Source organism: Aethalodelphis obliquidens, unplaced genomic scaffold (genome assembly GCF_003676395.1).
Source record: "Aethalodelphis obliquidens isolate GAN/ISIS:26980383/991018 unplaced genomic scaffold, ASM367639v1 scaffold17, whole genome shotgun sequence".
Lineage (NCBI taxonomy): Eukaryota > Metazoa > Chordata > Mammalia > Artiodactyla > Delphinidae > Aethalodelphis > Aethalodelphis obliquidens.
This window is the reverse complement of record NW_020837961.1, coordinates 3816710-3842245: the sequence shown is the minus strand read 5'-3', so window position 1 is coordinate 3842245 and position 25536 is coordinate 3816710. Positions and strand designations below refer to the sequence as shown.

Genomic DNA, 25536 nt, shown 5'->3' with positions numbered 1-25536 from the left:
AGACTACTAATATGAGCAGTTATTGTACTGTTTGACATTATCTGTATCTGTCAGGACCTGCAGCTTCTGAACATGGCAATAATCTTCAATCACTTACAGAATATATACCTGGGCCAACTCACTCTGGCCATTACTTGGAGAACTTTCCTGACACAATCCTTAGATGCACAGAAGGCTATCTCTACGACTCAGTGCATGTCTAACCTAATTTTTGAGTAATACAAATTTGAAAGTGTCAGTTGGTTTCAGCTTACCCTGTATGTACATATAGTTAACATATACATGGATGTGTGTGTATTAAATAATCAGGGCTTGTATTAAGCGGGGTACACAGGTTGTCACATGTTCTAATGGATTGGTGCCTTTGCCCTGTCACTTGTCATATATATTTTAAATCACTTCACAAATAATTGATCTTCATTAATGTTTAATTGTGCAAGGCAATGTTTTATCCTCTGTATGTTTTAACCTATTATTAATCATAGCAACTGTACTAGTTCCATTTCATGAATAAGAAGGAGAGACACAGAGAAATTAAATGGCTTTCTCAATGTCACACTGCTATTAAATTTTGGAACGGGGATATATATGGACATAGTCTTGCTTGAATGCTGTGTCTGAGTGTTTTTAAACACTTGGTTCTGCTGATGGCACTCCAAGCCCCCAACCCCTACTCACTCCTCCAACACACATATACTCACACTGACCTCTATTTACAGTTTGCCTGTACTTGGTTTAACTACTAACCTTTTCTTGTTCTGTTTTGTGGAGAGATGTTGAAACTATTATTTGATCAGATATATTTCTGAAACATGTTTTATGGAAGATTTTTGGATATATGTCCATTGTTAATCTCCAAAAATATAGCATATTACAGGACATTGAATCAATTAAGTTATATTGACTATAAGGTGTGTTTAATAATAATTGGATCATGCTATGTTCTGGTGTTTTCAATACTTAAATCATTTCCAGTAGAAAACAAGCCTAGTCATTTCCTCATTTCTATCATCATCTGAGAGCTCCCTTCATAGCTGCCTATGTGTTAAATACTCTGTGATCAACAATATTTGTACTCACTAACAAAAGTTACTAGCATAAACTTTAGAAAGGATACATTTCATGTATGAGAGAAAGGAGTGACTATAGAAAAGATTTTTGTTTCTAATCTATTATATCAGAGTAGAATGCTTATCTCTTTCAGAACAGTGCTTCATATACGATAATTGAATATTCTGTAAAAAAATTCAAGCATATGGATTTTAGTAGTTAATTCATTACATAGATCCATCAATTTAATTTTACTTTTGAATCGTTGTCCAGTAATGATATATTTTAATTCGATACAGTTATCTTTTGTTCATTTAGATTTATGAATTGGAGAACTGAAAAATAATCCCTGGTGTTATTTAGACTTTAATGAATATTTTTTTCATAGGACATTGTAGAATTACCATTCTGTAGCCATATAAGATGCTAAATGGGCAACCTATTTTCTTTATCATCAGCAAGAGATAAAAGGGCAATTAAAAGGCACCATATGAAAGATTTCAGATAAAATGCTTTTTTGAATAGTATATTCATTTTCACAACCAATGCATTCAGTACAAGGAGCTGCTTACTTATTTCTAAGTCAAAGCTGTACATTATGAACATTAAAAAAAAAAGTAAGTATAGACTTTGGACCACTTAAAGATAAATGTGAAAAATATCAGATGGCCAGATGGACTTATAGGCAGAAAATCACCTCATATGCCTTGATGTTATTTCACTTTTATAGACAGCTATCTGAGCTATTTAAATTTCCTTACATCCACAGACTTCCGCCAGCATTTTTCTTTACCCTTTTTGCCTCTAATGAAACTCCATTCTCCTTATTGAGGCAACTTCTGCACACATGCCGTGCCTGGTATTCTCACTCTGAACAGCCTTGATGCGCTAGGACCTCGAAAGGGAATTGTTTGCCTTCGCCATTTTTACTCACACTGTCATTTACAGACCATTGGTCCTAAATAAACATGAGGAAAAAAACAAAAGCATCTCATTTAGCAATGTATAATCCTGCATCTCTTTCAACTTGTTTGATTTATTGGTATCTAACAGCATCTAAACTCCCCAGGAGCAACAATTAACTATTGAAAAGTCTCCATGGTACCTTCCTCTCCAGGCTAAGTCCTGCCGAGTGACTTGTGCTTCCATGTGGACAGCTTACCCGCCACCTCACTCCCCACTTCCACAAGATCCACACATGCTCTTGATTCTACTGCCAAAAGTATATTCTTATCTGTCTAACTGTCTCAATTACTTACATTGCATTTAGAATCAAGTCGTTGCTTCCAAGGCGGTAACTTAACCATCATTAACTTTAAAAGAACTTTTCATGGGATTAAGGCCATGTATGACCTACTTCTTTTCAATTATTTTTTCATCCTCACTAGCTGCTCCTCCTTGCTATTCATCTTGTGCTTCAGACACTGCTCACTATGCCTCCACTCCGCCAGGCCCTCTTAGGTGGCAGTGTCTCCACACCGAATCTCCTATGTTAAACCTATTCCAGCCCCTCAAAATTGCATTTTCATAGAATTCCGTGCAAGTTTCTATGATAGCAGAACTCATTTTTCAAAATTTATTAGTTCACATATTTGTCTTCTCCATCAGAATAAAGTCCTGAATGACAGAATCATACTCTGGTATCATATTCCTACCCCAACACTTAGGTCATTGCCTGGACCATGGTGCCAATTCAGAATGCTCAGTAAGGGAAGGATGGAATGTAATTAGTAAAAGTTACTTGAATGTATTTCAAAAGCATTCCTCTGCAAGCTTGAAACTACTTAGGAAAAGCTTTTACTTCTCTATCTCAAGTAAGAGTTAATCATTCTAGCTTATTAAGAGTGATCAAAATGTCCCAGCTTTTTGACAGCTCAATCTGACCATCTGCAGACAAATACAGGCCTAGATGGAGGGGGTGGATAGAGAAATCATTAACACATATGTTTTAATGAAGACTGGCCCTTAAGTCTTCAAAACCTAGTAAAATAGTTTAATATATAAACAGAGTCCGATGCATTATGGTAAGTGCTATAATAGAGGTAGTATCAAGACATTTCTAAGAGGAACAAAGGATACAAACATTTTGGAGAAGTCAGGGAAGATGTGGCAGTAGCAGTGATGTGTACAGTGGATTCTGAAGAAATACAAGAGCGTAAAGCTTGGAACATGAAAATGCTAGCGGATAGTCTGCCCAGAAAATTGAACACAAACTCACCCTTTCTCCAGTAACCACCCAGGAATGCTTAGTTACTTACACCAAGCAAGCAGGCAGGCAATAGCCAAAACTGCCTAAAGACTTGGAAGTATCTGGGAAAGTATGTAGAGCCCTTGAGAACAGAAGGTAGAAATAGAAGAAAGGACTTTTCTAGATCTTTATCCTATTTTAAGGAATTTCACCAGCAGTTGTGTGCTCTGACGGGGACCTGAGGGCTGGTAGAATTGTCCCTCCAACTGGGAGCATTCTGCTGTGTCCTCTGCATGAAGTTCTGACCACATACAGACTTGTTCTTAAATCTTTGACTTCCATTAACAAATAAGTATCTTTTTGCTTGTGTCTGTTGGAGAATTTTTATTAATCATGGTTACCCTGAGACTGACAAAAACTTGAATTGTAGTAGGTTGTCAGACAAACAAGGGGAGAAACGAGAGAGGATGTTACAGGTAGAGGAAAGAATGTGTGCAAAAGCAGGTGTAAATAACAAAACATGGCAAGCTTACTTTATAATCAGAAAATAAAAGAAACTAAAAAAGCTGTTCTGATTCCTTTGAGGAAGTCCAATTTTTTCTGTATGGTAGAAGTATAAAGTGATATATTCATTGACCAATTTGAATAGCATTTTTGAGATTCCCAAGGGACAGTCTAGTTTTGATTGTTTACTATGAAGACAGCTTCTTGAATAATAACATGGCTTCTGTTGAAAACTTGTCATATTCATGATATGGCTTATTGTAATCAGACATTATCTTTATGTATCATTTATACGCATGTGTCTTACTCTGGGTCTTTTGAAAAAGCAGATACCAAGCGTTGTGCAAGAAATTTATATTAGGAGAAACTCCTGTGAGAACAAATGGGGAGGGAGCCAAGCAGGGCTGAGAAAGCTCTCTGACCGACCATGGTGCATGTCTGATCGTGACGCATGTGCGATCATGACGCGTGTGTGATCATGGTGCATGTCTGATCGTGATGCATGTATGATCATGACGCATGTGTGATCATGGTGCATGTCTGTCCATGGTGCTTGTCTGACCATGGTGCATGTCTGACCATGGTGCATATCCATGATGCATGTCTGACCATGGTGCATGTCTGACCATGGTGCATGTCTGTCCATGGTGCATGTCTGACCATGGTGCATGTCTGTCCATGGTGCTTGTCTGATCATGGTGCATGTCGGTCAGCCCATGGTACATGTCTGTCCATGGTGCATATCCGATCATGATGCATGGTTAATCATGATGCATGTCTGTCCATGATGCATGTCTGTCCATGGTGCTTGTCTGATCCTGATGCATGTCTCATTATGGTGCATGTCTGAGCCTGAGTGAAGAAGAATGGTCAGAAAGGAAGTTAGTTTGGGTGAAGCATTCTTAGACTCACATAGAGTCTAAGGAAGATTTAGCAATGCCATTGGAAATCCTAGAGCCAAAACCCCCATTCAGATATGGCTCACATCAGTAGAAATGGGCCTGCTTTACTACTATGAGGACTGTACTCAGCCTTTGGCTCAGTGGTCCAGCCTGCGGACAACATGGTCATGTCACAAACACAATTACAGAATGCAAAGCACAACAGCTGAGACCTTTGTTCGGTTAAGCTCCCCACAGGAGAAGAACTGATGATCTTATTGTCGTGTCTGATATAGCATGTAACGTGCAAAATTTTAAAGTTAACTTCCACTATTGAACATTTATTGAACTTAGGAGTTTTCCAATTTCTAGATAAACTATATATTGTATATTTATAATGTTTACATATTAGTGGTGCTTGGTTTTCTATAGTAATACATCATTTATATTTTAATCTCAACAATAGGTATAGACCATTAAATCCCATTAAAAGCTATTGTCAGAATTTTGACATAGTTTATTCTTAGCACGATCTTTGGTAAAGAATGTTAAGTCTTTTCAAAAACCACTTTTTGTTGAATTCTGAGACAGTTGGCAAATATTTTACATGTCACTAGATACCGTTAGGTCGTCAGAGAAAGTATGGTTGTTTTACCCTTTTTCGTAATTAAAATAAAAATGTACCTTCTTCTATTAAAAGACTTGTGTCCTCAAGCTTGGAAAAGGAAGGGGGCATGTCATAGAGATGAACTTGGAATAATTCCTGTGCTAAAAATATCCACCTTCATACCCGCCTACAAGGTTCTGTCTTTTGTTTAAAACCCACATCAAATTGTGCCTGTTAGTTTTAAGGAATTTTTCCAGATTTTCCTGGACCATCCTCTAGCTGCATCTATAATTCTCTGTCCATTTCCTATAGTATCAAAACTGATTATTATTACAGACATTGCAGTATTAATCATATTGTATTTTATATGAGAGAATTTTGTTTATCCTTGCACTCTAGATATAAAGCTTCCTGAGGTAAGCTATTAGAATCTGTAAAATCATTCACTCAGTGCAGTACCTAACAGACAAAGGTTATTAAATATTATGTAAAGAAAATTAGTATGTATAGTTAATTCATTTTAGTAAGTTGAATCTCTGCATATAGTGAAGAATATGAAGATACATAAATGTTTATACGTTACACAACACAAATGACATTAAGCAAATATAGACTGAGATTCTAGCTAGAAGATGGTACATTTTTTCTTTAAGTATTTTTTCCTGGCAATTTTTAATGGTTTGTAATCTTTAAATTCTCCAAAACAGTTAACCTTTTTTTTTTCTCTATGTACCAATTTAATTTTTTTTTTAATTATGGTTTTCTTCAGATACATGCCTATGAGTGGGATTGCTGGATCATATGGTAGCTCTATTTTTAGTGTTTTAAGGAACCTCCATACTGTTCTCCATAGTGGCTACGCCAATTTACATTCTCACCAATAGTGTAGGAAGGTTTCCTTTCCTCCACAGCCTGTCCAGCATTTATTATTTGTAGATTTTTTGATGATGGCCTTTCTGACCAGTGTGAGGTGATACCTCATTGTAATTTTAATTTGCATTTCTCTTATAATTAGCGATGTTGAGCATCTTTCCAAAACAGAAATAGACTGTTAGAAATAGAATAGACTGTTTGAAATAGAAATTTCTATTTCAAAATAGAAATAAACATAGAAAACAAACTTATAGCTACCAAAGGGGAAGGGAGGGTGTGGAGGGATAAACTAGGAGGGTGGGATTAACATATACACACTACTATATATAAAATAGATAAGCAAGGACCTACTGTATAGCACAGGGAACTCTCTGCTCAATATTTAGTAATAACCTATAAAGGAAAAGAATCTGAAAACGAATAGATATATATGTGTATGGCTGAATCACTTTGCTGTACACCGGAAACTAACACAACATTGTAGATCCAAGTATACTTCAAAAAAATGTAAATAGGTAAATAAAGTGCAGCCGAGGTGTTAAAAAAAATATTTCCTACAGTAGTTTTAAGCTGTACTCGTGACAATCTCTTTCCAGAGAGAGGAACAGAATAGGACTTAAGAACATAGGATCCAGTCCAAGCTCTTCAGTAAGTGAACTGTGTGACTTCAGGTACATCCTTTAATCTCACTGGAGTTCAAGATCTTCATCTGTGAAATGAAGGGACTTACCCAGATCGTCTCCAAAGTCCCTTCAGCTTCAAGGCAAACTCTCAGGTCTTAGGACTGACTCGGGCCAGAGCATCATGCTCTGGGCTTTTCTTCTCTTTAACAACTTGTGCGCCCTGTGGTCCTATAGAAGGACTACAAGATGTTAATCATTCTCTCAAAGGAGGCAAACATTCTTTGAAATAAGAACTTCCTCAGCAACGAATAGCTGTTAAAGTGCAGTACATAATCATCCAAATGCTTATGATATCTGTAACATCTCAGTTGGCCACATTACCAAGTAGAGACTTAACTACAAATAAACCATAAACTCAGCCTGTTTGGGTGACACTCAGGCAGAAGCTGATACACCCCATGATCACTGGATTTAGTACTTTTCATACCCTGGCATAGTTAATATCTAAATATGGAAAACTTAAACATTAATCAAGATAGCAACATTTTATGGTATAAAAATACTCTCTTTCCAAGGTATAGTTTCTCTCTAATATCAGTGTCTGCCTTTTAAAACTCTTGCAGCATCATATAACCTTTTCGTATTTTTAAACTTCTCAAAATTGCAGTTCGTTTGTGGATTGTTATCTGCAAAAATCCAAAGTAGCGTTTTGCCACTTTCTGACCTAACTCCCAATCTGTGCATTTAGAGACTGGATATTTACAAAATCTTAACTGCCTACTGAGTCCTAGAAAAAAAAAAAAAAAGGGAAAGCAGCAAGATTCCCTTTGTATAGGAAAATAAATATATAAAAAGATAGAACAAAATAAAAGCAATTTTTTTTTAATTTAGAGAAGGTGGAAAAAAGAGGTATAAGCTTTTCTTTATATAAAGGAAAATGCAGGTCTTCTACAGACACTATTCAGGAAATATTCTCCCTTTTTCTCAAAAATAAAACCTTAAGAAGGGTGGACTGTTTCCCTTCAGGACTTTATATCATTCACTGTCATGTCCTATGTCCCCAGTAAAGAGTAAGTAAATAGTTTGAATAAATGAACAATCTATTTCCAGTGACGAAATAATTATGTTAAAACTACTTTAAGGATTACTCTTACTACATGGATAATCTGGGCAGTCTTCGAACCTTAGCAAAATCTTTGTTCCCTCTCCTACTTCCATCTGATGATAAACAATATAAAATACTAGAGAAGGTGAAGCCCTGTTTGCTGCCTTAGTTTACCTTCAGTTGACTTTGGTTCAGCTGCCATAAGTGAACCAGCTGTCTATGAGCAGGACTGAGGCATCATATCTGGAGAAGAGTGTATTTTCATCATGTGTCTGGTCAGTGATCCCAATGATGAAATGCTCATTTCACCAATGTCTTAGTCTTGGCAAATTCAAGATAACGCTGAATAAAAAACATAGAAGAGAGAAGGATTCCACTTCAACAACAGTAGATACAAAAATCCAAAAACATCGAGCCAATGAAAGCAACTGGGAAGATTATTCACATGATGAAAAGACTCAGTTAACTGTTTCTTTAGGTAGACAGCATTTCTGAGATAAAGCATGATCTATTTGACTAGAAATTATTCTTCACATGGTTTTTCACAGAATATTTTCCGGAAGTCCTTAATAAAGAATATAATACTTTATGTCATACTGAACTCAAAGCTAAACTGTTTTCACTTATTTATCTTTTACTAGCCAAGACATGGTCTTGGAAGGAAATTTCCATGTGAGGAAAGTGGTGATTTGCCCCATAGGCCTTTGAAATCTGTTTCCTGTAAAGAAATGGAGTTTTGAGCCTCATCAATTTTTAAACGCAAAGGAAGTACTCGACATGCTGTAGTGAAAATAAATTATAGTCCCTCATTATTAATCCACAGGTCAACTGTTCAAGCAAAATTGTTTCTGAGTTTATATTAAACTAAAAGGAGCATAAAAATTATTTCTTTCTTGTGGTCTTCATAAACAGATTTAACAGGTACTAGGTAATAAGTGCAATACAAACGTCTTACCAAGTAGATAAGTGAAGCTGCGATTGGATTGTAATACACCGTAATGTGCTTTCAGTCCACAGGTCCTTTCCAAGGCAGCACCATGGCTAAAAAGCTGTGCATGTGAAAGCTCATACTCTGTTCTCTAAGAAAGAAACAGGTTGCATTATAGTGTGACGTATTTTCAAAAAATTAAATAAACTCCTTAGGGCACTTTAGAGAATAGCATCTAGGCCTCCTGCAGGGAATGCTATACTCAGATTGCCTGCTTTTTTTTTTTTTTTAATACGGTCAGCTAGAGGAAATTGAGAGCAGGCAGTACAGGCTGCCCTAAGGCCCAGTGTAGAAGCTCAGATTCCCTGAGCTATGCTGGTACCTCCACACGTTTGCTTAGCCTCCTTGGATTCCTAGCTTTACTTTCTTTGGAATAATTCCAAATCTAGCTCGTTTCCTGAATATTCTGGCAATATAAATAAGAAAATTGGTTCTGGACTCTTAAGAAGATCCTTATTAACACAGAGGAAAATCTCGTTTTCCTGTTCAGAAATCTCATGAACATCATTAATTAAACAGCAATAACAGTAATAGTAGATAGTCTTTAGTATTCTGCCAGGCAGTCTACTGGGTACCTTATATACAACATTTAAAGTGTTCTCAATAGTCCTTCAAACAAGGAATTTATAGGCATTAATAGAGAATGAAAAATGGGAATTATATAATGCCAACCAAAGGACAGCCTGCTGGAACTGAGCAGAACCTCACCAAGCAGTTCTTGGATGAGATCACAGAATTCAGGACCAGGTTTCTAATTTCAAGGACTAGAGGTTAGTATCTACAAGTACCCAGGGATGGTCAGAATCCCAGTAACTTACGCTGGCCCACTAGAATGCATAAAAGATTGAGGAAAAGAGTAGAATGTACAGTTATTGACAATGAGAATTTTAAGAGGTATTTGTGAAAAGATATTAATTGAAAAAAAATGAGAGAACAATCAAGCCAAGTATTTTAGGTAGAGGCAACTGTGAGCTCAGTTATTGATCAGAAATCCTTCTGGCATGTTTGAGGTACAGTCCGCAGGCCACTGCAACTCTAGAGAGAGGAGACAGGTTTAGGGAAGAAGAGTCAATTACATTTTATTCTAAGTGCGATAGAAGCCATTAAAAGTTTTGATCAGGGCTTCCCTGGTGGCGCAGTGGTTGAGAGTCCGCCTGCCGATGCAGGGGACACGGGCTCGTGCCCCGGTCCGGGAAGATCCCACATGCCGCGGAGCGGCTGGGCCCGTGAGCCATGGCCGCTGAGCCTGCGCGTCCGGAGCCTGTGCTGCGCAACGGGAGAGGCCACAGCAGTGAGAGGCCCGCATACCGCAAAAAAAAAAAAGAAAAGAAAAAGAAATTAGTAATTCTATATATAGTAAAAAAAAAAAATCAGGAGATGTAATGGAAAAAAGAATTGATTAACATTAACAACTAAAAAGGTAAAATATCTATGTATACGTTCAAGAAGAGACGACTTTTTCATGATATAGCAATTAAAAATGAATCAAATAAATAGAAGCACATACAGTATTCCTTTTAAATATGTTAAAATTCAATTAGTTAATGTATAAATTTAATATATCCCCTGAAAATATTAACATTTTTAAATTAGATAAATTCTAAAATGTAAGATAAAAATGCTAGTCATGTTTTAACTTGATAAACTGACTGCAAAGTTTATGGAACACCACACATAAAAAATGTAGCCAATAAATTTTGAGAAAAAATTGTGAAAGATTCATTTTCTTGGATATTTATATGTATTTATAGGCTCAATAAATAAAATAGTGTAAAACTTATATGTGAAGAGAAACGCTCATGAAGTAAATAGAACATTCAGGTATAGACTAAATGCATGTCAGCCAACAAGCGGCATTCCAAATCAGTAGGAAGTGATGGCCTATTCAATAAATTGTGTACTAATAGATAGCTATGTCAAGAAAAACAACAACATTTGAACCATTACTGTATATAGTATATTGTTATAATAATGGTCTCCAGTGAATAGTCTCCCAGTATCAATGGTTTTGGGTAATCCCCTCAAACGTTGACCCTAGGCTTGGCTATATCATTTCTTAATGTCAGTGGGACCTAAGCAAACATGAGGCAAGCAGAGAGTTGACTATTTAGAGCTTCCCTTCTTAGAACGCCACAGTCACCTTGCGAGGAAGTCTTGTGTAGCATCCTCGAGGATAGAAAACCACACTGAAAGAGGGAGGCCAACCCGTCCCAGTTTTCCTTGCTGAGCTCAGCCACCAACGAACCCAGCAGTTGAATGAAGCCACATTGAGTATATGGAGTAAGTAAAATATTGTGGCTCATACTTCAGCTTCCTGGGAATGACTCTAAAGCAGTAAATATACTACAGACAGCTATGGGGACGTATCTTTCAAATGTAGTGTTGAAAGAGGAAAACTAAGACACAACATGAGATATATGCCATATCATCATCATTTATATAAATAAAAATGCAAAAACAAAACAAAACTCTCCCTTTCCCTCTTTCCCTTACTCTTACATACCCAAGAACACACACACAGGATAATTTTTTTTAATACTAAGTCCAAATAAATTTCAGAACATATATTATAATCCCTTAACCTGTCAAGCAGTAATTATTCACGCAGCTTTAGTCTTGTCTGAAGAAAATGTAAACATAATGGGAAAATAATAATACAGCTACTAGTATTAATCATGTTTGTAACTTTTACTGCATATTTCTATCTCAGTTCCATTAATTTAACAAAATACTATGGACCGAGTGGCTTAAATGACAAAAATTTATTTCTTACTCTTCTAGAGGCTGGGAAGTCCTGACGGTCATAGTGAGGACCCTCTTCCTGGTTTGCAGACTGTCATCTTCTTGCTGTGTCCTCCCATGGCAGGGAGAGAGATCACCTTTCTAAGAAGTGTCTCCTCTTATAAGGGCACTAATCTCATTCACAAGGGCTCTATCCATGACCTAATTTCCTCCTAAAGACTTGACTTCCAACTAGCATCGCATTGGGGGTTAGGGCTTCGACATATGAATGGGGGGGGAGGGCACATTTCAGTCATAGCATTCCACTCCTACCTCCTCAAAATTAATGTCCTCCTCAAGTGCAAAATGCACTCATTCATACCAATAGCCCCAAAAGTCTGAACTCATTCTAGCATTTCAAGTTTAAAGTCCAGAGTCTCATCTAAATATCACCTAAAGTAGATTTGGTGGAGACTCAGGGTATGGTTCATACTGATGCAGAATTCCCCTCTTGTTGTGAACCTGTGAAATCAAACAAGTTATGTGCTTCCAAAATACAGTGGTGGGACAGGCACAGAATAGACACTTCATTCCAAAAGGGAGTACAAAGAGAGAAGGGAGTGGTGATGATGAGTCCCAAGCAACTCTAAAATGCAGCATGGCAAACTCCATGAGATTCTGGAGTCTCAAGAATATACCCTTTGGCTAGATGCTGTGGCCTCCAGACCCACTGGAGTGGCAGTTCTGCCCCCTGCAGCTCTGCAGAGCTCTGGGTGGTCCTGTTCCTGAAGCTCTGGGTGATGTGTCACATCTTTTCAGTCCTAGGATGTGGCCCTGATAATCCTTGAATCACCTCTGGAGCCATTCACCCTTTGCCTTGAAGAATAATGCATGTCCACAGCTGAATAGCTGTATGGTCTCATCCTTTAAAATTCGAGAAGTCAGACAATCTCCCTTCACTCCATCCCATCTCCATCTCCTTTAGTTCAGACTGGCCGTGTTCTTCCTGGTGACTGATTCGTTCTGTGGTCCCACCCATGCTAATCTCCTTATCAAATGGTCAGTCTTCCACACACTTAATGTTCTCTTCTGAACATGCATTCTCATTTTTTGTATTATGGACACAAAAAACTCTCCACATCTTTATGTTCTGGCTCCTTTAGCTTAATGATTCCTTCTTCAATTCATCTCTCTTCTCATATTTTTACTATAAACAGTGATGAGGAAGCAAGCCACTCCTTTAGAACTTTGCTTACGAATCTCCTCAGCTGAACATCTAAAACTTCATCATTCCCACGTTCTGTCTTCCATAAGACACTAGAACACTAACAGAACTTAACCGAGTTCTTTGCATGTAACAGAAGTCACCTTTCCTCTGGTTTCCAATAATACTTCCTCAGTACCACCTGAGACTTCATCAGAATGGCTTCTACCATTCATATCTCCACATTCTGCTCATGATTTTTGGTGTATTCTTTAAGAAGACAGAGACTTTCTCTCCTTTTTTATTTCTGGGGCTTCATGAGGCTTGCCTTTAGCATGCCCTCCATGGCAATATTGGCTGTTTCTCACATGTACATCAAAACTATCCCAGCCTCTACCCATCGCTCAGCTCCAAAGCTGCTTCCACACTTTTACAGCAGCATCCCTACTTGTGGTACCAAGGTCTGTCTTAGTCAGTTCATGCTGTTTAAACAAAATACCAGAGCCTGGGTGGCTTAAACAACAGAAATGTATTTGTCACAGTTCTAGACGCTGGGAAGTCAGAGACCAGGGTGTCAGCATAGCGAGGTTCTGGTAAGGACCCTCTTCTTGGTTTGCAGACTGCCGTCTTCTTGTGTGCTCACATGGCAGAGACAGCGAGAGAGATCGTCTGTCTCATGTCTCTTCTTATAAGGCGACTAATCTCATTCATGGGGGCTCCTCCCTCATGACCTAATTCTTCCCAAAATCTCCTCCAAGTACCATCACATGGGGAATTAGGGCTTCAGCATGTGAATTTGGAGGGAGGTGAAGGATATGGGGCACACACATTCAGTACACAGGAGTTAGTAAAAATATTTTACTAGTAACTGGAGGTTAGAGACATTTTCTACAACTTTACCAGAAGAAAATGTTATACAAAGAAGAACTCATTTCAGGAAGAAAAATCAAGAACTTTTCCTTCGCCAACTTGCACAGTTACGCATTTTTTCCTTATCAATTGTCAAATGATCTCAATTAGAAAAACTGTGTCTGTCACAATCCTCACTGCAGGCAGCTCCATGCATCCACTAGACTTGAGACTCTCGGATTCCTCAGCCGAGGAAACCTGTGCTGCTCTTTGGCAAAACCTTTACCCTCCTCCACCTTGCTCTGTCCCAGGGGTCTGGCCAATGAGAAACCTGGCTGGAGGTTGCATGCAGAAGGTGGGACCAGAGCGTATTATCCCCACTACCCACCCCCCAGCACCTTGTCTACTGATTTCTAGGAAACCAGATGTTTCTTAAAATGGGAAGTCCCAGATCCTCACACGACATACCCCTCTGCACCTAACTCCTTCCTTCCAGGACACAGCAGTGACAACAGCCTTACTGTTGTGCTCCACACATTACTGCACTATCACTTGCAGTCAATTTACATTGCTTTGTAAACAGTCTCTTTGATTTATTCTAATTAGAATTTGCACTTTTCCTTCTGGGATGCAGACTGAAATGAGCTCTCTCTTCCACTGAAAGCCTAGCATAACAAAAGTTAGTAGCTGTAGCAAATTAGTAGTTGTAACCCATCTTTTCTTTGCAGAGTTTCCCCAAATACTCTTTGCAAGTCAAGGGACATAATTATAAGCACCCACTACTTGACATAATTACCTTAAGGATAGGAACCATTTATTTACTCTCCATTTCCTTCCTAAGGTTTTATGAAGTGTACTGCACACAGTAGGCTGTGAATTATTACTGAATGTGATCACGTAGCCTCTAGAACCCAAATCATGCCTAACCTGGTTCCTCAGGGAACCCGTTTTTCACTTCCTTTTCTCTCTTACAGGTCCACAGTGGACACTTGGGTAATATTTTTTGATTGATTAATAAGATTCTAATTTGTTCATGTCTTTGTTTTAGCTCTCTTTTCTCTTCCCACCTCTGTGCTCACAAATTATCTCTCACTCTTCTAATTACTAACTCCACTTCCGTTATGTCACCTCTGATCCATTTACCAACTCTTACGTGAAACACATCCTCTTCAGAGGAACAGGTAAGGTCAGGGAAGCTGCTATTTTCAGGTTGTTTTCCAAAAAAAAGTTAGGGAGAGCCACCAATCTTTTAAAATGCCATCTTAATGCATAGTTGTCATGTTTTTCCTTAAGCTGTTAAGCTCTTCAGAAAAAAGTGGAGGGCTTTGGTATTTGAAGTACAGTCTGTAGTCCATGTGGTGTGCACAGAATTCTTAATAAATCTGTTTTTTTTCTGTATGCCCTGGTTACTCACTAGAAGTGATAGAACTTTAGACACTATATTAATTCTGTCAAGCGATTAGACATCCTGAATATAATAAAATTAAGTTATGTATTTATGTCTCAGTTTTTCCTAGAAGAATCAAGCTCCCTACACAACAGAAAAATAAGATACCAGAGAAGGAAGACAATAGGGGATTTAGGGATCAGTAATACATCCTACTTCATTTTTTAAGAAAAAAATTAAAAATGAAAGTAGGGAAGAAGTAATGTAGCTAAAATCTTTAATACAGAATTTGCACAATATACTTATAAAAGTCAGGAAGGAGGGCATCCTGGTGTTCATTTCAACTTTTCAACCTGTGTGTTGAAAACAGAAAACTTCAAAGTATTATCATTTCTCAAACACATCTAAGCATTAGGCCAATTCAGAAACCGTCCTTGCTCTCGTTATAAATCTTTACTAAATGTGTCAATTCCACTTCTTCTGTGTTTCACCTCTTTCGAATGTGAATGTGACCACTCTTTAGGAACAGGTGTATTTTACTGAGCTGTTTATGTGAAATTCAGATAAAAACTAAATCCTCTGGTACTTGAGTAGGAACAGCATTCAGTCTTCTATTACAGGGGTCAGTCTGGGATAATAGGAAACAAGTAAATATAAAGGAATCCATAAACTAGTGAATGATGACTCATGTCAGCTTTATGGTTTGTGTCGATGAAAACTGTGCTAGCTGTTAACACACTGGGGGATATTTCAACAGCACATTATGTGTGGGGGTCTATATATTAATTGCAAGGAGAGGAGATTATCATTTTAGTTTCTTATCTGTTAAGCATTTCTTACCTTCCAGTTGGAAAAACAGGGTACTTATCATCCAGTTAGGAAAACAAAGTATTAAGAATCCTGCTTGTCACTTTTTATGAAGTACTGATCATTTGCTTGATCCTATGTTTTGGATTTAGATTTTCACAAGTAAAGTCTCAATACAACAAATTCCTGTGGCTGTTCCAGTTTTCTTGTTCTGAGATTTTATTTCAAAGAATATGCTTTCTACAATTGAGACATCAGAAGAGTTTGGGGAAATTCTTTTATTTAGACGTGGATTGCAGCAAGTTTTGGTTTTTTGTTTTTTGTTTTCTTTAACTAATAAGGCATAGTGTCTGGCAAAACCAATACTCAAATACACCCAATCTCCACTTACTGCTTTCCATTTGCATCCATTGATATACATGGAAAGACTAGTTTTAAAATCTGGGGAGGTGCAGATGACAGAGTTGAGGAAAGAGATCATACAGGAATGGAGAGGGAGCTTCAGAAACATTTCCCAGGGAGAAACCATAATTCAAAAAGACACATGCACCCCAATGTTCACTGCAGCACTATTTACAATAGCCAGGACATGGAGGCAACATAAATGTCCATCAACAGAGGAATGGATAAAGAAGATGTGGTACATTTATACAATGGAATATTACTCAGCCATAAAAAAGAACAAAATAATACCATTTGCAGAAACATGGATGGACCTAGAGATTGTCATACTGAGTGAAGTTAAGTCAGACAGAGAAAGACAAATATCATATGATATCGCTTATATGTGGAATCTAAAAAAAAAGGGTACAAATGAACTTATTTACAAAACAGAAATAAAGGCACAGATGTAAAAAAATAAACTTATGGTCAGGGAGGAAAGCAGGGGAGGGATAAACTGGAAGATTGGGATTAATATATACACACTACTATATAAAAAATAAAAAACTAATAAGGACCCACTGTATAGCACAGGGGACTCTACTCAGTACTCTGTAATGGCCTATATGGGAAAAGAATCAAAAAAAAAGGAACGGATATATGTATATGTATAACTGATTCAGTTTGCTGTGCACCTGAAACTAACACAACAATGTAAATCAACTATACTCCAATAAAAATTAAAGAAAAAAAAAAAAACAAAGAAACACTTCCTAGCTTGTAAGGACTGGTCCTTAGTGGTTAAGTATTAGAAGTCAGCTTTAATGAGAACTGTCCAGGTGGGGATCTGTGAGGACTCTGGGGAGAGGCAGCCCTGTATTATGATTCAGGAGATAAAATCATTGTTTTTCTGCAAATCTTTGGAGCACCTTTCACTCTAAGCTTTGGGGTATCACTACTCTTGGCACTGACCATGGCAGATTAATACAGGTCATTAATTACAATTATGAGATTCCTTCAGTAGTATCTCAGGTCATGGATTTGAAAGCAGGACAGGAGCAGAATATCATCACAGATTCTGTGGGATGAGTGACTTAAAAGCTGCTTTGTGAGATTCTATTTGGGGGCTGTCTAGTGAAAGATATGGGGAAGTCATTCATTACTCAAATGCAAGAACTGTAGCCTGGTCTTGTGGGACGTGGAGGTCATGGCACAGTTAATCCTTATTAGGCTTCATGATGTTTCAGTCATGTTTCTCTCTAAGTATCTGTTCTTTTCCCCCTCTCTGCCAAATCACTTCCCTTGCAGCGCTCCTGAATTGCCATGACACATTCTGACTGCACCTCTCCATGTCCTTAGAGATCCAGGTCCTAAAGTCAGCCACAAAATTTTCTGTTACTTTTAGTGAAAGTCCTTGAGTAAGACAGGTATCGATTCCAAATCCCATCATTTGTGCAGAGTTCAAAGTCACCCAGTACTCCATGGCCAGCTGCTCCACACCCTCCCGAGGAACTGAAGCAGCATCTCTAAGAGATGACGGAGTGAGCTCGGCTGCCCACGCCCCTAACAGGGGCGATTTGGCCATTGGGCAAGGTGCGCACGGGACACAGATCCTGCTGGCACAAGCAAAAGCAAGAATAAAAAGGTGAATTTCTATTATCAAAGTGACAGCTGTTGGGCTTCCCTGGTGGCGCAGTGGCTGAGAATCTGCCTGCCAATGCAGGGAACGTGGGTTCGAGCCCTGGTCTGGGAAGATCCCACATGCCGCGGAGCGGCTGGGCCCGTGAGCCACAACTACTGAGCCTGCGCGTCTGGAGCCTGTGCTCCGCAACAAGAGAGGCCGCGATAGTGAGAGGCCCGCGCACCGCGATGAAGAGTGGCCCCCGCTTGCCACAACTAGAGAAAGCCCTCGCACACAAACGAAGACCCAACACAGCCAATAATTAATTAATTAATTTAAAAAAAAAAGTGACCGCTGTTGAATTCACAAATGCATAAATCTCATCTCATTTGGGTAATACCATGTGCTTATTTTTAACATTGTGGGAATACTGGCTATACAAAAAAATTAATCATTTGTTTTTGTTTTTCCATCCATGGATTATAATAGTCTGTTGTCCCATAGGAGATATTATATTGGATACATAATGGGAAAATGATGCTACTTAACGTATAAAGCATGGACGTGTTCTGCTTGTTGAGAATATACTGTTTTACTGGTAATAAACACGCATTTATTCTCATTCTCAAAACAAGGTACTTTTATCCTCTTCATGCCGATGAGGAAACTGAAACTCATGGAAGTCAAGGACCTTATATGAGTCAAGGACTTTATATGAGGTCACATATCTATTATATTGAAAAACTGGGTCATGAAACTAAATCAGCTCAGATTGAAAACACTTACTTCATCCAAACAAGTTCTCTGAATGTGAATCACCTCATGACCTCACTTTAAAGCATAAAAACAGTAATTAAAGTTGAATCTTTTTATAAAATTTATAATGAACTAGATTGTTTAAACACTCAGAAAAAGAAAATAATTTGGTAAAGAAAAGAAGGCTCTCACTCGCCTCACCAAATCTGGCAACAGGTCCACACAATGCCGTGCGGAGAGGTTACGATTTCCTAGTTACTTTATTTCCCAACTACACGAAGTCATTTCAAGAATAAGTTTTAACTCTCTCATTTCTCATAGTCTGCAACTTCCTACACACATTCTGACAGATATTAGACAAACTATGTTAGGCCTAGTACTATGCAGGATTTTATTATACTAAGCAGGCATGAAAGTTGAGAGCCTAGCATAGTAAATATTAATCACAGACTAATGAACAGTGGGAGACTTCAGAACATCAATCTGTACTGGGGGAAATTTTGAATTAGAGACACCACTTCCTACCAATAAATCAGTAGTGAAAAATTGAAGCTTTCTCAATGCATCTGTTTACGTAGCTAGATCTCTAGTCCTAAAGGAGCATACAGTATGGATGCCAAAGGGATGTAATTTTATCACCCCACATGGGGCTTTTGCATTTTTAACGGAACCATTTTTTTAAATTTATTTACCTCCAAAAGAGGCTGGACTGTATCACAGGAAAGTTGAGTGCATTCTTCAGTATCGGAGTTAAACTAGTTCATGAGTGGTTAGAGCTCGTCTCCTTCTTCCTCTTTAGCGTTCAAACACCATTGTCTAAAGGGAGCAGAAGACCCCAGGTTAAGAGGAGAATTGAAATGCCAAGACTTGACTGGTTTATGGCTTTTATTAAATGTGCAAATTACTGCTTTTGCCTCTGAGCACTTATACCATATATAACAAAAAAAAAGACAGTATCTTCCATCATAATTAACAATTCCATTAATGACATCAGACACAATGATACATCTCCACACTTACATGTCCTTAATGACTGTCAATGAATGGAAGTACGTCCCTTTCCAGTAGCCCAAGTTCATTATTTATTAAGACAAGTATGAGAGTGGGTAGTGATAATTAGGATTTTATGATATTTTTGATGCCGATAATACAAAAGTAATGAGACTCAGTTTTCAGTTTGAGGGCTTTTGTTTGTTTGCTTATTCTTTAACATTCAGGTAGTATTTAAAACCTGCACTAGGTATTCATATTTTAATGGGAGCATTTAAAAGTGATTGTTAACAATATAAAGGTCTCTTCATACCATTGTAATCAGGACTGAAATTGTATCCTGAATAGGTATAGTATGAGCTTTGTTTACTGAAAGGACACAAGCACAGTTATTAGGGACACAATAAAAAATAAAGATCCCCTAAGTCAACCAGAAATGGTGCATGTCATTTTGAAATACAATAGAAATATTACTTTCAAAATGATTACTTTATTCCATTTCAAATATATATATATATATATATAAAGTAATAGGTACTAAGTAATAGTATTACAGAATACTATAATTAAGCATTAATCACTAACAGTTTTTCAATTCACTCAAAATTTCTAGACTCATTGAAAGCAGGGCGAGTTATGTTCACCTCCAGTATATTCCCAGTTCTTTGGGTTTAGTGGTTGTTCAGTAAATATTTAAGATATCTTTTTAAAGGAGTAGATATACATGGTAGCTTTTCTTTTGTGTAGAAGAATTTGTACTCTCTCCAGTGACAGCAGTCTCTTCACAAATGTTCAAATATATCTAAAGTTACGATATAGTTTCCTAAGTCTATGTAATGCAATAACATAGAAGCAGTTACAGTCTTATGTCTATTTTAGTAAAATATTTGTGCTTATGTACTTCATGCCTTACATAATACAACACTGATTCTTTGAAAACATTCACCTTATTTTGTCTAGGATATTAAAGGTCTGTGTTTATTTATATTTTGAGCTTTCCATGTGATTATGTTTAAAATTTTAAGGATTATTACACTGAATGCACCATATTTCTGTATTATGTGTGGAAATGGTAACTTTGTTTACAAAAATTAAACTTTAAGAATTAGTATACTGAAAATGAATTGTACAGGTGACAATAATAAAAATGGCTCTCTTTATAGAGTTTGTTTTGTTTTGCTTTGTTTTAATACTCACAGTAAAGTCATCTTAATTTTTTTCATTTAGGAGTACAGTCAATGTAACATAACAATACTTTTCTGATCTTTATTTTTAAGGAATTTCTGGAAATATTAGGAGGTGTTTTAATCAATATTATTAACAAAAACAAAATAAAAGTCCTTTACAATTCTGTTGTCCAATATGCATTTTGGATATAATTGTGTATAGTAGTTTCTATCTCATTTTATCTTATTTAACCTACTTATTTTTGCTAGGAAGCCACTGATGTTATAGGTCAGTGTTTCAAAATGTATTTATACCCTGCAAACAAACAAAAAAACCCACAAGATAGATTTACCCTTGTCACAGGGACTTTTGATAATTTACAGCTAGCATTCAGGACCAAAAGCACTGAAGTAATCAAAGAGGTCACCAAAACATATTTTAAAATATATTTATTTTTTTGATTGAATTTAATAGAAAAATGCCATAAATCTCCAAAGTTCATCATTGTTCAATATAAAATAACCGATACAATGCAGGTATGTCATTAAAAATTATAATAGTATTTGCTTGGCAAGGATGAAAATTTTAACTTGTATTTGAAATTTATAATAAAATAAATGTTAAAAGCGTAAAGGTAGTTAATCAAGATGATCCTAAAATGGAATAAATAGAAGGGTAATAGTTTTATACCCCTCCCGAAAAAAATCTCCATCTATTAGGGTAGAGAGGCAGCTTAAAATGAGGACATATACACACTAACAAACGTAGTAAGGTAGATAGCTAGTGGGAAGCAGCCGCATGGCACAGGGATATTGGCTCGGTGCTTTGTGACAGCCTGGAGGGGTGGGATAGGGAGGGTGGGAGGGAGGGAGACGCAAGAGGGAAGAGATATGGGAACATATGTATATGTATAACTGATTCACTTTGTTATAAAGCAGAAACTAACACACCATTGTAAAGCAATTGTACCCCAATAAAGATGTTAAAAAAAAAAAAAAGAAAAATAGGGATAATTATCTAAATAGTGATGACTGTCAGATTTATTTGAAGGTCATAAACAATATAAGAAGTAAATGAAGTGCGTGAAAGCGATACATATTCAAGGCTTTTATTCTTGCTGGCTTTCTAGCAGTTAACAAAGTTGATTCAGTATCAGTAGGTTTAGAGACGTGCAAAATAGTGTTTACTTTTTGACCCTCTAGAGTAAAAATAAAATGTGTTGTTCCAATTAACTAGATATATCACTTTTAATTATTTTGCTTTCTACAGCATGAGCTATAACTGTTTGGCTGTAATGAAAGGATGACCTAGAGGAAAGAGGAGGACAGCAAGATTGAAAGTTAATTCTAACACGATTGGGCCACCGGTTGCTGCATGGCCTGACAATTAATGCCTGGGCTGTGATGGCCCTTTCCACCTGCCCACAGTGCATTTTCTTCTGGTAACCACCCCGGAGCTTCCTGTCTAACTTTGGTTTTCATCTTTGCAGGTTTGGATTTATTCTTCATAAAGATGAAGCTGTACTACAAAAAATTGATCTTGAAACCATGTCATACGTCAAGACCATTAACTTGAAGGACTATAACTGTGTCCCTCAGTCGCTGGCGTATACACACTTGGGAGGATATTATTTTATTGGCTGTAAACCCAACAGCACTGGGGTGGTTCCCCCACAGCTCTTGGTGGACAGTGTAACTGACTCGGTCATTGGGTTCAACAGTGATGTGACAGGCACTCCGTATGTCTCTCCGGATGGACACTATCTTGTCAGCATCAGTGACGTGAAAGGTCTTGTGAGGGTCCAGTACATCACCATCAGAGGAGAAATACAAGAGGCTTTTGATATTCACACAAACCTGCACATATCTGACCTGGCCTTTCAGCCATCCTTTACGGAAGCCCATCAGTACAACATCTACGGTAGTTCAAGCACACAGACTGATGTGCTCTTTGTGGAGCTCGCCTCTGGGAAGGTTAAGATGATAAAGAGTCTCAAGGAACCACTCAAGGCAGAGGAATGGCCTTGGAACCGGAAGAACAGGCAAATCCAGGACAGTGGCTTGTTTGGTCAATATCTGATGACGCCTTCCAAGGACTCTCTCTTTATACTAGATGGACGACTCAATAAGTTAAACTGTGAGATCACTGAAGTTAAGCAAGGAAATACAGTCATCTGGGTTGGAGATGCCTAGGAGCCTATTAAACAATTATTAAGTGAAGAGCTTTCCAGTACACTGCACTTAATCCATGGTTTCAATTTACAACTTACATGGCTTAACTTTTCAAGTTTGTATCCTAGGCAAACATAAGTTACTTGGGTGGCCCAAATAAAATAGATTTTTTTTTTTTTGGCAGAGAAATACACAATTAGTAATATTGGTTGATTAGAAATATTTAACACGATACTTAATGAGAAGCTATTATACATCAATTGCAAGAATCAGATCTATAGTTATGTTTTAAGCTAATAAAATAGGAATTTAAATACTTACAAATAACTGCAGGGAATTTGAAATGATTTTAAGCATCATTTCATTTTGAGGGTGATTTATCTATTTTTTTCTCTGTCCTTTTGGTACGCTTACACCAGAAATAAAAGGTGTTATGGAACCTTAAAATTCTTAATTCAAAATATTCTGTCCCATCCACTGTTTATAATCTTTTGTGCCTTGAAGGGAATGTCACAAGAAGAAAAGGAAGGCTAAAAACTGCATACTGACCGCCTACATCACTGTAAATTTCTTGTCATTAAAAGAGAAAAGTTGAATATCTCTTGCAACAAACCCAGTCTTCAGTCATTTGTCTAACCCTCAATGAAATGTCGTTTGAAGGCATAAGTTGGCCTAAGGTCGTACACAGGTGACAAACTCTGACACTCACTGTATAATCTGCAGCATGCTATGGAAAATGGGGAGGAAAAGAGGAAAATAATTATGGTGAAATGTTTGCAATGTATTCTCAACTCCTTTTGGTTTCAATCACTAGAGTGTATTATATTTTTAATGCAAGTTTGTCTGGGATGTCAACTGCTTACAAATGTCTATTATTAGTGGAATAGATTTTTTCTTTTCGTGTAGTCCAGTGTTGCATCAGCAGGAACTTCCATTTCTAAAACAAGCATTATTTGTGTCTGCTTAGAGTAAACCACATATCGGGAAATTAATAACAGGAAGAAAAAACTGGCTAGAGAACTGATGAGTATTAGTGGTTTAGGAGAATTAGTAACAGAAATTGGGAATTAGGGGCTAGCACCACAGTGGTGAGGAAAGATGTACTTCTCCATTGCCTTTGCTATTTAAATATAACCCATCACAGGACTTCATTCCTTTATAACTTTCCTAAATGACTATTGTTTAACTCCTACATAATCCTTAAACAACTCTCTCACTATGTCCCGTAGTTTGAAACCTGACTAATCCTCTTATTTGCGACACTGCATAGAAGTAAAAATTATTGCTCTTCTTTTTCAAGGCAAAGAAAAGGCTGGTAGAAGTGGATTAAAACTAGTGAGTTGGTTTATTAAAATAAGCGGATAATTATCCAGGCTTAAAGTAATAGCTTACATGTTTGGAGAGTCTTTTCACTTATTTTTGTTTTATTGTTGCTAAAAATGCTAGTGAGCTGTTGAAATGACCTCCATTTCCTGAAGGTAATCCAATAAGGTCTTTTTTAAATACAAATTTTACTCAAGTTTAAATTGTGTAAAACTGCTTAGAAACCTGACATTTTATAGTGTGTAATATCTTATGTGTATATAGCATCCTGAACTGTGTGATACAGTAGATTACTTCTTAGCTTAAGGAAGCATTATGGGAGGTAGATTTAATAAACAACAGAAATCAGCTTATGTTTCTACTTATCTGTTTTCCTTTCTAGCAATTTTCTCCTTTGGGATCATGAACCACATAAAGTGTCTGTGACCTAATGATTTAATGTTAAGTCTGTCTCATATATCCTTCTTTGGTAGCTTACACCATGTGGGTGCTCTGTCTGTAGACATTGCTTGATAAAAGGAGAATAAACTTCTTACATTTTAACTCTTGAGAGTTCAGTCAGTGTTTTAATGTAAATGCCCATGTTTTGTTTTGTTTTCCTCCCTGTACTTCAAACATAGTCTGCTGTTCTGCATTATTTTTAAAGTGATGGGGTGGGGTAGAGGGCAGGTAAAGTGAGACCAATCAAGGAACGACCATTTAGCTTTATCATATCAATTCTAAGTTGCTCTATGCCTTCATATTCATGTGTAAAGCAAGATATTTATCCTTTTAAGGTGTCTATGTCTTTAGAATCCCTTCTTATATATTAAAGAAATGAGTATCAGAATGGAACATAAAAGTAGACTCAAATCCTTTCCTTTCAACATCCTTACACTTTCAACCACACAAATACTGAGCCCTCTTTTTTAACAATGACATATTCAAAATATTGACATTTGTGATTCTTTTAAAAAAGAAGGAAATGCAATAATATAATATTTTCTAAAGTAGATAATTATTTCTTCAACAGAATAAGAGCTGGCCGACAGGGCATCAGCATTACTCTATACATGTCTTGATAAAAGTGTGTTGAAAATAATGATCTCATCAATAATGTGGGCATGTGTAAAAACTTGAACGTTAAGAAAAGCCAAGATAAAAATGATAAGATCATCGCTCTAAAAAGAAGCTATAACATCAAAGAGTAGATTTTTAATAGGCAAGAGAAAATAGTGAAGTGATAGCAAAAAAAAATAATAATATGATTTTGTTGCAAATTATCTGGTGATAATTTTGTGATATCAGTGAAGGGCATGAAGTAAGAAAAGGTGTGAAATCAAGAACAGAAATAGGATGTG

General features: G+C 37.1%; 1 protein-coding gene across 3 annotated transcripts in view; it reads left to right on the top strand.

The window, feature by feature from the left end:
- The window catches only part of FSTL5 (follistatin like 5), a 677763-nt gene extending 653019 nt beyond the window's left edge, over positions 1-24744 (top strand). For 2 of the 3 annotated variants that reach the window (XM_027116858.1, XM_027116857.1), the window contains one exon: positions 22192-24744. In XM_027116858.1, the coding sequence (XP_026972659.1) occupies positions 22192-22894 (703 nt within the window). In that variant the 3' untranslated portion in view covers positions 22895-24744. The remainder of the gene's footprint in view (positions 1-22191) is intronic. The other variant, XM_027116856.1, reaches the window with a different exon arrangement.
- Positions 24745-25536: the final 792 nt, after the last annotated feature.